Source organism: Anomalospiza imberbis, chromosome 3, assembly GCF_031753505.1.
Source record: "Anomalospiza imberbis isolate Cuckoo-Finch-1a 21T00152 chromosome 3, ASM3175350v1, whole genome shotgun sequence".
Classification (NCBI taxonomy): domain Eukaryota; kingdom Metazoa; phylum Chordata; class Aves; order Passeriformes; family Viduidae; genus Anomalospiza; species Anomalospiza imberbis.
This window is the reverse complement of record NC_089683.1, coordinates 3,173,452-3,186,140: the sequence shown is the minus strand read 5'-3', so window position 1 is coordinate 3,186,140 and position 12,689 is coordinate 3,173,452. Positions and strand designations below refer to the sequence as shown.

General features: G+C 44.4%; 2 protein-coding genes across 3 annotated transcripts in view; both read right to left on the bottom strand.

Moving 5' to 3' along the window:
- LOC137470132 (serine protease 55-like) overlaps positions 1–12,689 on the bottom strand; it is a 371,058-nt gene that overhangs the window by 18,118 nt on the left and 340,251 nt on the right. The gene's annotated exons all lie outside the window — the stretch shown is intronic.
- Positions 237–12,689, bottom strand: part of MSRA (methionine sulfoxide reductase A) — a 227,574-nt gene continuing 215,121 nt past the window's right edge. For both annotated transcript variants that reach the window (XM_068183173.1, XM_068183174.1), the window contains exon 6: positions 237–1,073. In XM_068183173.1, the coding sequence (XP_068039274.1) occupies positions 909–1,073 (165 nt within the window). In that variant the 3' untranslated portion in view covers positions 237–908. The remainder of the gene's footprint in view (positions 1,074–12,689) is intronic.

Sequence of the window (12,689 nt, the reverse complement as noted above, 5' to 3'; positions counted from 1 at the left end):
GACAGCCCCAGGTTACATTTGCCATGAGTCTGCTCTTGGTGGGGGAAGTTATTAAAGTTATTAAAGTTCAAATAATTAATCACAGGGATAATTCTACTCCTCTGTACTGTCATGCCTGATGATACAGATTTAAACGCCCTGGTGTTTAATTAGAAAACTGCAGCATTTTATAATATTTGATCTTTTTTTGTTTTAGATCTACCCAGATATCTACTTGGAACACATCACAGAGAACATTGTTCTTTTCTTGTTCTGTCATTTATTGCAGAGCAGGAAACAAAACTGATTTCTTTTTGTGTTTATTCACTTCTTGGGACTGTCAAAAAGAAGCATCACATTACAATTTTATTTTTTCTGGCTAAAATAATTTCAGAAAATAGGCACTACAGGTGGTACTAAATGCTGTGAAAGTGGAGTTGTGGTAGGAGAATCATTGATCTGATCAATTCATCATTTTCAAAGACATCAAATTCCAGCGTTGTGACAGGTTAGGAACCCAACCACATCTCCAGAAGCCAAAGCTCTGGGAACACCAGGAAATTAATTAACCCAAGAAAATCAAAAAGACCAAAGGCATTGGGAATGCAAAGCAGCTGTGGGTGCAACCACCTCCTAGTTTAACACCTCCTTTTAACAGCATTTCGAGCCAAACTTCCGAAGTTTGGATCTTTTTCCACTTCTCCAGATGACAAGGAAACCCCGGGAGCTGCACAGAGCAAGAAGCTGTGATGGGAGCAATTCCTGCCTGTACTTAGGTATTTGATGTCAACAAACAGAAAACTTATGATTATGGAAAGCCTCCCCAGCGGGTTCCCAAATCTTTATCCACGGATGCTGCGGGAACATCTACCGGGGTTCCTGGTCTTTTTTTCCCTACAATGAAGAGGAGATGGTGGAGCAAGCTCAGGCTATTTCCTGATGCCCATGGGGCAGGAAACCCCCGTCCCTCCCAGGCCACAGTACCCGCCGGGGTTCTTGCTGAGGTACTGCTGGTGATATTCCTCAGCATAATAAAATTCAGGAGCCTCCCGGATCTCCGTGGTGATGGGGCCAAAGCCTCCCTCCGTCAACACCTGTCAGGAAAAACCATGGAAAGCCATTAGTGGTTTGCTGTGAATGACATTAAGATTCCTCCCTGAAGGAGCCACAGGCATCTCTCAGTGCTCACATTCCCAGCTCATCCCTGAAAGCTTTTCATCCCTGCTCTCGTGGTGTTTTGCTCGGAGGCATTGTGGGCACAGAGAGGGAGGGAGCCGTCCCCTTTTAATGGCTCATTTGTTTAATCTGCCACGGCCACACTTTTATTCTCTTTATTAACCCAGGCAGTGATGTGGAGCCATCAATGAAAGTGGAAAACAAAAGGAGAGCAAACTGGGATCCACCCCGGGAAGCTGCAGTGTCCAGGAACCTCCCCTGGAAAGTGCCCGGGCTTCAAAATCCATCCCCAGTGTCCTTGTCCAAGAAGAATTTCTGGGTGAAATTTCAACTCCAAGGATGTTCTTGGGAAACCAGAGCATTTGGGCTTTTTTTTTTTTTTTTGCTTTCCGCAGAGTCACTGCAAACTCATTCTTCAAAGAGAAAAGTTCCATCTTGACCAGAAAGTTTTAAGTTTTAAGGAAAATTATGGCTCATTTTTGAAAGATTTGCCAATACGTGGACCAGGAGCAATAATCACTTGGCAGGAAGAGAAGACAGAATGTGGGTGGGGATTTTAAATTAGACTTTAATTGCTTTCTGATATCCCCTAACTGAATTTGAAACTCACAAGAGGTTTCTGACAGAGGGAATTTCTTTTTATGATGAATTGCAATGACATTTTCCCTACTACATTGTCCTTTCCTAAGGAAACTGGTAAGCACCAACATTGTGGAGCCAATTCTCTTCTCAGTGTGGACATAACTTGTGCTCTGAAGTCTGGGCTAAAACCTAGTAAGCACTTTAATAAATGTCAGATTTCTGTTACAAAGTGTAGTTATAAATACTGGACGTAGATAGAATTGATTGAAGGGTCAGCATTTAGGATTCCCAGAAAAATAATTGTTACCTCATCACACTATTAAATATATAAACTATAAATAAAGGGAAATAATCACATGGAATCACAAAACTGTGACTCTGTCATCAGCATCAAGTCCATCCTCTTTCATTATGATAGACTGAATGATAGCAGCCTTGATCCTAAAAAACATTGGTTATGGAAGATCTTTGGGGATTGAGATCCTCATTCCAATATTTTCCATCCTGTTAGAGGGTCCCTCCTAAGCCTAGCCCAGTTAAACCCAGTACTTTCATTTAAACCCAGTATTGTGGGTTTACTCATCCTGGAAGTGGAAAGGAAATTATTCCCTTCCTCTTTCATCTCCTACATAGCTGGGGAGAGGCAAGGATGACATGCAATAGAAATACGTCACTTAAACAACGGGTGATTATTTGGGACAAAAACTCTTGAAATTTCCGTCACCGGGGTTTCCCAGATCCTGCCCCAGCACAGCCAAGCCCTGCCCACAGCCTGACAGCAGCTGCTGGGCTTTGGAGAGCCCTACTCTGATTTACTCCCACAATTTCACTGTCTAAAGGACACATTCTGCTGTGTTAAGTGTTCAGTCAGGAAATAAGTGATAAGATGGATACAAAACCCATGACTGATCAGTCTGGAGAGCCCTGAGTTCCCAACCCTGCACCAGATTTATCAGCACAGCTTAGGAAGGTGTTGACTCATTAATTCCTTGTGTTCCCACACAAGGAATTGGGATCACAAGCTCCATTTCACAGGAACCTGGCCTTGTTTCCCCATGTAAAATCAACAACCAGCTTTTTCCCATCTTTGGGACAGGCTTTGTCCCAAGGGAATCAGGTTGTTCACCTGTCAGACATGTGAGTAAGGAAGATAAAACATGTGAAGGTTTGTACTACAATACATCAACGGCACCAAACATAAAGAGGTGTCAACACAGCTCCTTTTACAAAGCACCGTTTCACTTTCTAACCTTCTCAGCACAGAGAAAATAGTTTGGAATGATCTTCGCTGCTGAAAGATGGCACAAACTCTGCCATCGTGGGCATTACTCATTTACCTAATGCTGCAAATGCAGTCAAAATTGGCCTCTTCCCCCTTCCCTGAGTCATGGGGATGCTGCTGGAGGGGGAGAGATTTTTCCACTGTGTTTTCCACAGTGTTTGTTAGAGATTTTTAACCTGGGACTATTCCATCATTGGCTTCATTTTGTCAGTTAGGGAATCCATTCCGTTCGATGTGGCACCACAAGAGGGCATAGACATCATTTATCCCTTCCCAGCCCATTAAAACCTGAATAAAGCAGAACTCAAGATGAGTCCTTATATTGTACTTCGGTCCTGTTGTCAGTGGGAACCCCAGGCTCTGACACTCTGCCAAATCCCACCTTGGTTGTTTGGAGTTTATGGGGAAAATTATTTTCCTTGCACTGACAGTGTTGATGTGAAGATAAAAACATCACTAGGAGAGATGGGGAAGTTCAGGATGTGCTGGCTCTGGCAGGTGTAAATCAGCCCACTCTGGATTGATTTCCTGCCACTGAGGCTGGTATAATTTGATGGTAATCCTGTTCTAGAATAATTTTTAGTCCTCTCCATCTGAAAATTCCTGAGCCATCCAATGAGAGTTCTCATTACCATGCTGCAATTAACCACTGGGATTTTTAACTCAGTGCAGGTAATTTTTAAGGAACCATTGGATGACTTTCCCCTCCAATATTGCACTGCAATTCAAAGAAAATTTATTCCTTCAGAGGATTTCTGTGGCTTTTGTCACAGGAGAGATCAAAGCCCTGAAAGATCATCGACTCCAATTGTTAACCCAGCACTGCCAAGTCACTGCAACACCACAAGAGACCCTTTAACTGCTTATAATCCAGCCCAAAAATCCTGTCAGATTCCACCAGGGAGGGGCTAAACCAAACCAGAACCCAGCTGCAGAGGGGACAGCCATCTTAGGACACTGGAGCAGGAACAGGGAACCACAGAATCATTAAGGTTGGAAAAGATCTCCAGGATCATGGAGGTGTCAAAGTCAGCACTGGGAAGCTCAGCACTACCAGTTTTTCAGCCAACCTGTACTTTCAGCTTGTAAAAGATGTATTTGATGATTTTCCTAATTCCTTGCAGACTGTGAAAGTTTATTTCCTGTTGTTTGCTTTAAATTTCTTCCAGACCACTCATGACCAGATTTGTCATCACATCCTCTGTCACAAAACACTGGATCTCAGAATCCCAAACACTTTGGGGTTGGAAGGGACCTTAAAGCTCATCCAGTTCCACCCTCTGCCATTTGCAGGGACACCTTCCACTATCCCAGGTTGATCCAAGCCCCATCCAACCTGGCCTTGGGCTCTTCCAGGGATCCAGAGGCAGCCACAGCTTCTCTGGGCACCCTGTGCCAGGGCCTCACCACTCTCGCAGGGCAGAATTTCTTCCTAACATCCAATCTAAACATACTTTCTTTCAGTTTGAAGCCATTCCCCCATGTTCTGTCACTCCAGGCCGTTGTAAATAGTCCCTCTCCACATTTCCTGTAGGCTCCTTCAGGCACTGGAAGGCCCAAAAGTCACCCCAAATCCTTTACTTTCCCAGGCTGAACAGCCCCAATTCTCTCAGCCTTTCCTCACAGTAGAGATGCTCCATCCCTCAGATCATCCTGGTGCCTCCTAATACAATTCCTTCTCCCCTCTCTCCACAGAAACCTGGATTTTACACCTTAATCCTGCCCATTCATGTCTTCAACCAGATCCAGAGCCTTTCACTCCCTGTCCCTAACCCAGGACAGCTTTCTCACCCTTTCCTGCATCTCTCCAGCTCTCCTTCCCCGCTGCAGTCACCGGGGTGACTGGAATTCCATTGTGCTCAAGAGCCCCACGGATTTATTCAGTCCTGTACTTACACTTCCTCTTTCATTCCTCGTCCTTTCCCAGCAATTCTTTGCATTCCACTTGCCTTCCTGACCTCTGCTGAGCACGGAGCAGATGTTTCCAAAGCACCATCTGCAATGACGCCAGAACCTCTTTCCCGGGCTAATTTAAACCCTCTCATTGTGCCCGCACTTGACTTTTATTGACATGGAATTTCAGCAGCTATTTTCTGTGGTATTGTCAGATTCTTCTGCAACTTTTTTGTAGCTGTGTCTACTTTGGTTCACCTGGAATAACTCCAAACCCTCAGCAGGTTTTGGTGCGTCACCATCGCATTTTTTCAGCCCTTTTGTGAGGATATTGAACTGCACAGCTACCCAAAACAGGTTAATCTCTCTTCACTGCAGAAACTGCACAGTTATCTGTACCTTTTATTTCCTATTTGTAACCAGTTCTTCACTCAGAAGGGCAACTTTCCTCTTATTCCACATGTGGCACCTCATTATGCACCCTCCCTCTTCAAAAAAAACCTGTATTATGTGTGCAAAACATGAGTCTTCTCATGCTAAAGTCATTATAAATTTGACAAAAAGGCTTTAAAATTGGTTTTGCTAAATGAAACCATTTAATTTTACAAGCAGAGACATTAGTTAAGCAGGGGACTATTAATTGGCTTCAAGCATTTTGTGGCTTTTAATAAAAATGGCATCATCCTGTGTTTAATTCAATAGACACTTTATAAACCAGCTTATACCAACATCCATCCACTTTGTCTCGTGCCCCAGTGAGTTGCAAGAAGCTGCTGCATTTCTAAAACCTCCTTGAAAAATCACTGATATTGGAAACACCACAGAGCATCCTGACATGTGTGACAGCTTCTGTATCATCACTCCTGATGTCAAACTCTAACAACAACCCCACCAAATAAAATCTGCTGGGCTCTCCCTTCATTGCAGTGTCTACACAAAATTTCACACCAGCAGCAGCAATCCTGAATTTCATCTCTTTTTCCAAAAGTTCTAAGAATTAAAGGAGCTGCACTATGGAGAAGAACTGCAGGAATTAGTTCTGTGAACTCTCTAGGATGGGAGGCTGTGGGCAGCCTAGACACTTGATCCTGGTGATATTTTTAACTGGAAAACAACTTAACTGACTTTGCCAGGTTTGTGGATTAGTTGCTGGCAGGTTTGGGAGCAGAAATCCAGCCCTATAGGCTCGCTTGATCCAGAGGAACAAACTTTGGTCCAGAGAAATGAGCAATTACCAATGTTTTATTTTCTCCTTCATTTATTTTCTCCTTCCCTTTCCTCTCCTGCCAGGCAGTTCAACCCACTCTGCTGTGTCATCGATGATATATGATCTGAAATGGTTTCCCTTGTGCTGCCTTCAGTTGGCTGGAACAGCTCCGTTTGTCACACTGGGTCCAGTCTCCTCTGTGTCACTTACTGATGTTGGCTTTTCCAAACTAGTTGATGCCAGCAACCTCTACAAGCACTGGAATGGACTGAAATCCTGACTATCTGGTAAAATCTGCATTCCCAGCCTGCAGGTGACCTGCTTCTGGAAATCATGTGTTTATGACAGGAAGAAGGACCCTGCCAAGGGAAATGTGGGAGCAGCGGCTGGTGAGTGCTGAAGTCCAGCCCCAGCTACCACATGGACTGGGATCAGATATCCACATTCCCCTGTTTTCAGCTGCCTCTGCCCAGTGGATTCCATGATATTGATGCATTTGATAGGTGGTGCTGGAATTGATTAGCAAATGCTTTTCACGGGGCTGTGGAGTGCTGCATAATTAGCTAATGCTCACACAGGGCTTGGAGAGCTGTGTAATTCCTGAGTATTATTAATATCTTTGCAGGGAAGCTGTCTGGTCTCAGAACTCTCTTTGCAGAGTGCCTCTGGCAAATCGGGCAAGATCAAGACTGGGAATGATGGAATCATGGGGATATTAATTCCTCATCTTTCACAGAATGGGCACATGGATCTAAGGGCAGAAATTATGAAATCCACAGACTCTATGCTGGGAGAGAAAAGCAGCTGCTGTGGGACTAAATCTGAAGAAAAGAGTCATAGAATGATGGAATGGTTTGGGATGGGAGAGACCTTAAAAACCATCGCCTGCCATGGACAGGGACACATCCCACTATCCCAGGCTCATCCAAGCCCTGTCCAGCCTGGCCTTGGACACTTCCAGGGATCCAGGGGCAGCCACAGCTTCTATGGCCAGAGCCTGTGCCAGAGCCTCACCACCCTCACAGCCAAAAATTCTTTCCCAACATCCCATCTGTCCCTGCCCTCTGGCAGTGGGAAGCATTCCCTGTGTCCTGTCCCTCCATCCCTTGTCCCAGGTCCCCCTCCAGCTCTCCTGGAGCCCCTTTAGGCACTGGAAGGGGCTCTGAGCTCTCTCTGGATCCTTCTCTCCTCCAGGTGAACAACCCCAGCTCTGCCTGTCTCCAGAGCAGAGGGGTTCCAGCCTTTGGAGCAGCTCCGTTGCCTCCTCTGGACTCTCTCCAGCAGCTTCACATCCCTCTCATGTTGGGATTCCCAGAGTTGGACACAGAGCTCCAGGTGGGGTACACCAGAGTGGAATCAGCTCCCTTGACCAGCTGATCACACAGCTTTAGATGCAACCTGGGATACATCCTGCAGGGATTTCCTATTCCCTGGCCAAAGAGGAGAAGTGCTGCTGCAGGAACCTGCTGGAATTTTTCCTAGGAATGTATTCTTCCAGTGCAGCACAAAGGAAATGCAGGTAAAAAGGAAATAGAATAGAAAAAAAGACGGTACAAAATCTAAGATGGAGAATCCTGATTTTCATCCATAAAACTGCAACAATTACTTTGTCTAAGCTTTTCCCCATTGACAAATCTTCCACAAAATGGAACACGTCACTGGAATGGAGAAAACTGATCCTGGCTGGAAACACATCTCCAGGAGCCTTAGGGAAAGCTGGGTGTGTGTATAAAGTGTGTTCCCTCTCTTTGAAGATCTGCACTCTCTGAAATGTTTCCCTCTTAACCACTTAGCTTGGAGCAGGTTGTTTGGTCACTCCTCCCTGCCAGAGGGGAAGGAATTGCTGGGCTTGGATATCCATCAGTCCTGCCAAGGTAAATCACAGTTGGATGATAGCCTGGTATTAACACAGCCCCAAGTGGTTGTGCTCAGAAGGTCTAGGGAGGACCAGGAGTGCAGTTAGGCTGATATTTCCTCCTATTTTACCTCTGAGTGTAAAACCTGAGTGTTGCCCACAACAATGAGCTCTGCCAGCTGAAATCTCACATTAATCCAGACAGATTTCGTGGTACCTTCTCCCACAATGGGAAAAGAGGAGCTTTGAATTCGTCCTAAATTGTCTTAAATGCAACTTACAGTGAAATAAAATCTGCAATTCTATTTTTTCCTGTTGCATGCTGATCCTGTGAACATGCATAGGAAGGAAGTTGTATCCTGCTCTCCATCATATCCATCTAATTCTGGATTCAAAGCTTTTTTGCTCCAGGTACTGCCTGGTTTAACAGGATCATCTTGACCCAGAGTCTTTACAAGCTTGACCTTCAGCGTGGAGCTTCCTGAACACCCATCCTGTTTTCTCCTGAGGGAAGAGAGATGAAAGTGGGGAGTGGCACGGGCGGGCATTTAGGAGGTAGAGGGAGATAACATTAGCAAAGATAAAAGACATCTTGCTCCAGTAGCATCTGGGAGCTAATTAGGTGTTGAAGGAGCCATTGAGAGAGATGGAAATTCTGTTTGTCTGGCCAATTTGAACGCAGCCAAACAGCCTCTTACTGCACATCCTGCATGGATAATTGATGATGCCTAAGAAAACTCCTGCCCCGTCCTGACTTCCAGTGATCTAAAGCTCAAATCCCCTCCGTGGCTGGAGACAGCAGAGTCTCCTCCCCTAATCACTCATCCATTACTCTCATACTCCTGAAATAACAATGGCCAGGGCCAAGCTGGGATGGGGGAAATGACCCCCACACACAGCAACAAAGCTCAGAGAAGAACCTTCCACTCTGGACACCACAAGTGGTTTGGCCCTGGATGACTCTGAGAAGCCGACTCAGGTCCAAAAATACTCTAAGCCCCAGCTGCCTGTGGACAGAATAGAACCCTCCACATGTAAATACTGTGTTGACAAGACTTTCCTGCCTCCATTACCTCAGTTATCTCTGGATCACGTTTTGTTCCAAGTGCAGAGCAGCTTGTGGTGCTCCCTTGGGTGTGAGCCCTTGGCAATGAATGTAAGGCTCTGCAATTATTTTTTATTCAGGGGAGCAGCAATGAAGAAGTAAAAGCGTTCATTTGCCATATCAAACCCAGAGGGCTCAGGTCAGCTCTGCTGTTACACTGCCATCATTTTATTTTCTCACTGGATTTCCATAAAGTATTTCTTCCATGATATATAAGCACGACAGTTTCTCAGGAACACATATTATTTTTCCAGAGAAACAATTTAATTTTACATAAACTCATCCTGAAAAAAAACAGAAATTGTTTCTGTTGTGATTGGAGGGGAAGACTTCCAGACAAGAGACCATGCACAAATATTTACTGCAAAAATCATAAAATTTGCTATACTGGAATACCTTAAATATCCTTGCACTGGAAATTGTTGGGAAACCTGTCATCTCTGATACCTATTTTGCTACTAATAATATACTGGGATTTTCTCTTCAGCCTCCCATGACCATTGGTTTACAACCCTAAACCATTTCACCCCCCAAAAAGCTGGGAGGTGGTTTGTATTTTGCTGACCACTCTCTGGAGAGGTGAAAAACTCACCCTGAACACCCACTATGAGCCTCACCTGCTAAACTCAATGCTGTCACCTTTATTTTCAGTCTATATTGGTGGTTTCTTATATAAGGAAATATCTCAGAAGGATCCTCCATGGGTCTAATATTCCCAACAATTTACAGCAAAACTATTTACGTTACACATTGAATGTTCCAGCAAAACAGAATCATAAAATCACAGAATCTTTTTGGCTGGAAAAGCCATCTAAGACCATGAAGTCCAACCATCCTCAGCACTGCCAAGGCCACCACTTATATATGGCTCATCAGGTATTGCTCATGCTCTAATGCAGCCTAAGGGGAAGGGATGATTAAGGATGGTCCTTGGAAAGGGAAAAATCAACACCACATTTTTCTGGTTTTTTTGGATATTGTCCTCTTTTTTTCCCCCCATGAAGACATCTTCTCCAAACATCTTAAATTCCCCCATGGCTGCTCTCTCCAAACAACATCAAACAGAGAGGAGATGGATCCAGCATGAGATTGATCTAAGCACCATAACACTGCACATCAAATGAAACAGAAAATCGAGGTCCTTCCCCAGTGAATATAAAACAGGGGGCACATCCCAGTGCTGGATCTCAAGGATCAGTGCAGCTGCAGCTCTGTGAAATTTCCAACCAAAAATCCCACTCTGGTTTAAAACAGAACCCAAATTCTTCTGCCCCTCTCAATGTGTGTTGTCAGGCATCTGCTGCATTTCCAGCCTAGGTTTTTCTGACCTTTCTGTGTCCAGCTGATTTCAGTGGAATATTTGCTATATTTTTAATCCACGTAGCAGATCAGAGAGAGGCTGAATACTTTAAAGCAATTTGGATCCTTCAGGATGACAAATTGTTTCTGTTATCAAATATATGCAAAATTACGACCAAAATTATATTTGAAATGGCTACCAGGCAATACAATTTTTTGCCCATTCCAAGGACTGAAAAGTCAAGAGAAAATAAACAGAGCATGTTTTAATCAGAAGATAAGTAGTTTTCCAGCCACTATAAATAGAAAAGGCTGGAAGAACCCATCCAACAAGCAGGAGAAAGTGTGAGGAGGGTAAAATTCCACAGTGTTTTGGCTTTGGACTTCAGAAGGTAGTGAGTATGAGATAGTGTGAAATACAAAGAAGTCTTTGTTGTTTACATCTGAAGTTTAAAAGTGGCACAGTGTGAATAAACAAAGGATGTTCCATGAAACGCTGCAGCAGGGATGCACTCGCTCCGTTGGAGCTCCGCGTAAACAGAGGCATCGCCTCCGTGCTTTAAAAAGAGAGGGAGGTAAACTTGAAAGCCTTGCCTTCCAGAAAATCTCATTTACCCTGATCCTCAGGCTTTTAAGTGGTAGGAAAAACACACACAAGCTTAATAAGACCAAGATCTGGATCATTTAGCATTTGCTTTCAGGTTGGTTAAGCTCCTTCCTAACGATAACGGCGCACGTGCTCTGCAAAACCTGAATTAGCTGTTCCTTATCTTTTCAGGGAAAATAGGTTTTGTTCTCAAGAACTGGGATAATATCAAGCAATTTCTTTTCTGGCAGACAATAAAGAATGCTGCCTTGATAGTTTCATGAGTTAACTGACTGTTTTCCAGGAGGGTGCATAGGATAATTGGTAAGGACAGAATCTAAAGATACCCATATTCCATTCGATAATCACAATGATAATTCCTGTTGAGCAGTTACACAGCATTGAACTTGATCCATAGGATCATGGAATCATGGAATGGTTTGGAGTTGGAAGGGACCTTCAAATCCATCCAGTTCCAACCCCTGCCATGGGCAGGGACATCTCCCACTATCCCAGGTTGCTCCAAGACCCGTCCAGCCTGGCCTTGGAAACTTCCAGGGATCCAGGGGCAGCCACAGCTTCTCTGGGAACCCTGTGCCAGGGCCTCCCCGTCCTCACAGCCAGGAACTCCTTCCCAATATCCCATCTATCCCTGCCCTCTGCCAGTGGGAAGCCATTCCCTGTGTTCTGTCCCTCCATCCCTTGTCCCAAATCCCTCTCCATCTTTGTTCCAGCCTCCCTTCAGGTACTGGGAAGCCACAATTAGGTCACCCCAAAGCTTCTCTTTTCCAGTCTGAATAATCCCAGTTCTCCCAGCCTTTCCTCACAGGAGAGATGCTCCATCCCTTTTTGATCAACTGGGTGGGTTCAATTTAGTTACGGTATCTGTATGTATCTTTCAATGCAAAAGTTCCCCCTTATTTGACAAATCTGATAAAACTTGATTTTGATTCAACACATTTTCAGCTATTCCTATGATGATAGAGGGTAACTTTTGACGGAGCTAAAAATAAAATTGTAATAATTTCCCCCTTGTCCTGTCCCTCCAGGCCCTTATCCCAAGTCCCATTCCAACTCTCCTTGAGCTCCTTTAGGCTCTGGAAGGGGCTCTAATATCTCCCTGGATCCTTCTCTACATCAGGTTGGACATTCCCAGCTCTCCCAGCGTGTCAATGATTTAATACAATTCCCTTTCTTATACAGTTGTGAAAATTGTTGCAGCAAGACCATTTTACCAGAGGAGGAGGAAAAGATGCACTTGGATGGAACAGCAGCTGCAAACCCAGCATCGTTTCACAGCTGCCAAAAGTGCTGAGAGTTCAGCAACAAGGGTGAAAATAAAAGTGCTTCATAAGGAAACAGGGTAAATCCTACAGCTTCAGCTCCTTCCTATACCATCCCTACTCCTTCTGGGCACAACGGGGAGTAACTATGTGTACAGTCACAGAATCACAGCATGGTTTGGGTTAGAAAGCATCTTAAAGCACACCTAGTTCCAACCCCAAAACTTTCTTTTAACTTTCCCTACATTTTAGGAGCAGCAGATTTCTTTCTCGAGTTTCTTGGTCAGCTCTAGTGATGTTTTTATTAAAAGGGTGCATCTTAGGCTTCCAGAAAAGTATTGGTGAAGGAAACCTCCAGAGCTTATTTAGCTTTTCCACCTGCCCCAAATTCTGCCTGCTCCTTCCTGGAAGAATTTATGTACAAACAATTCTGATATATTTG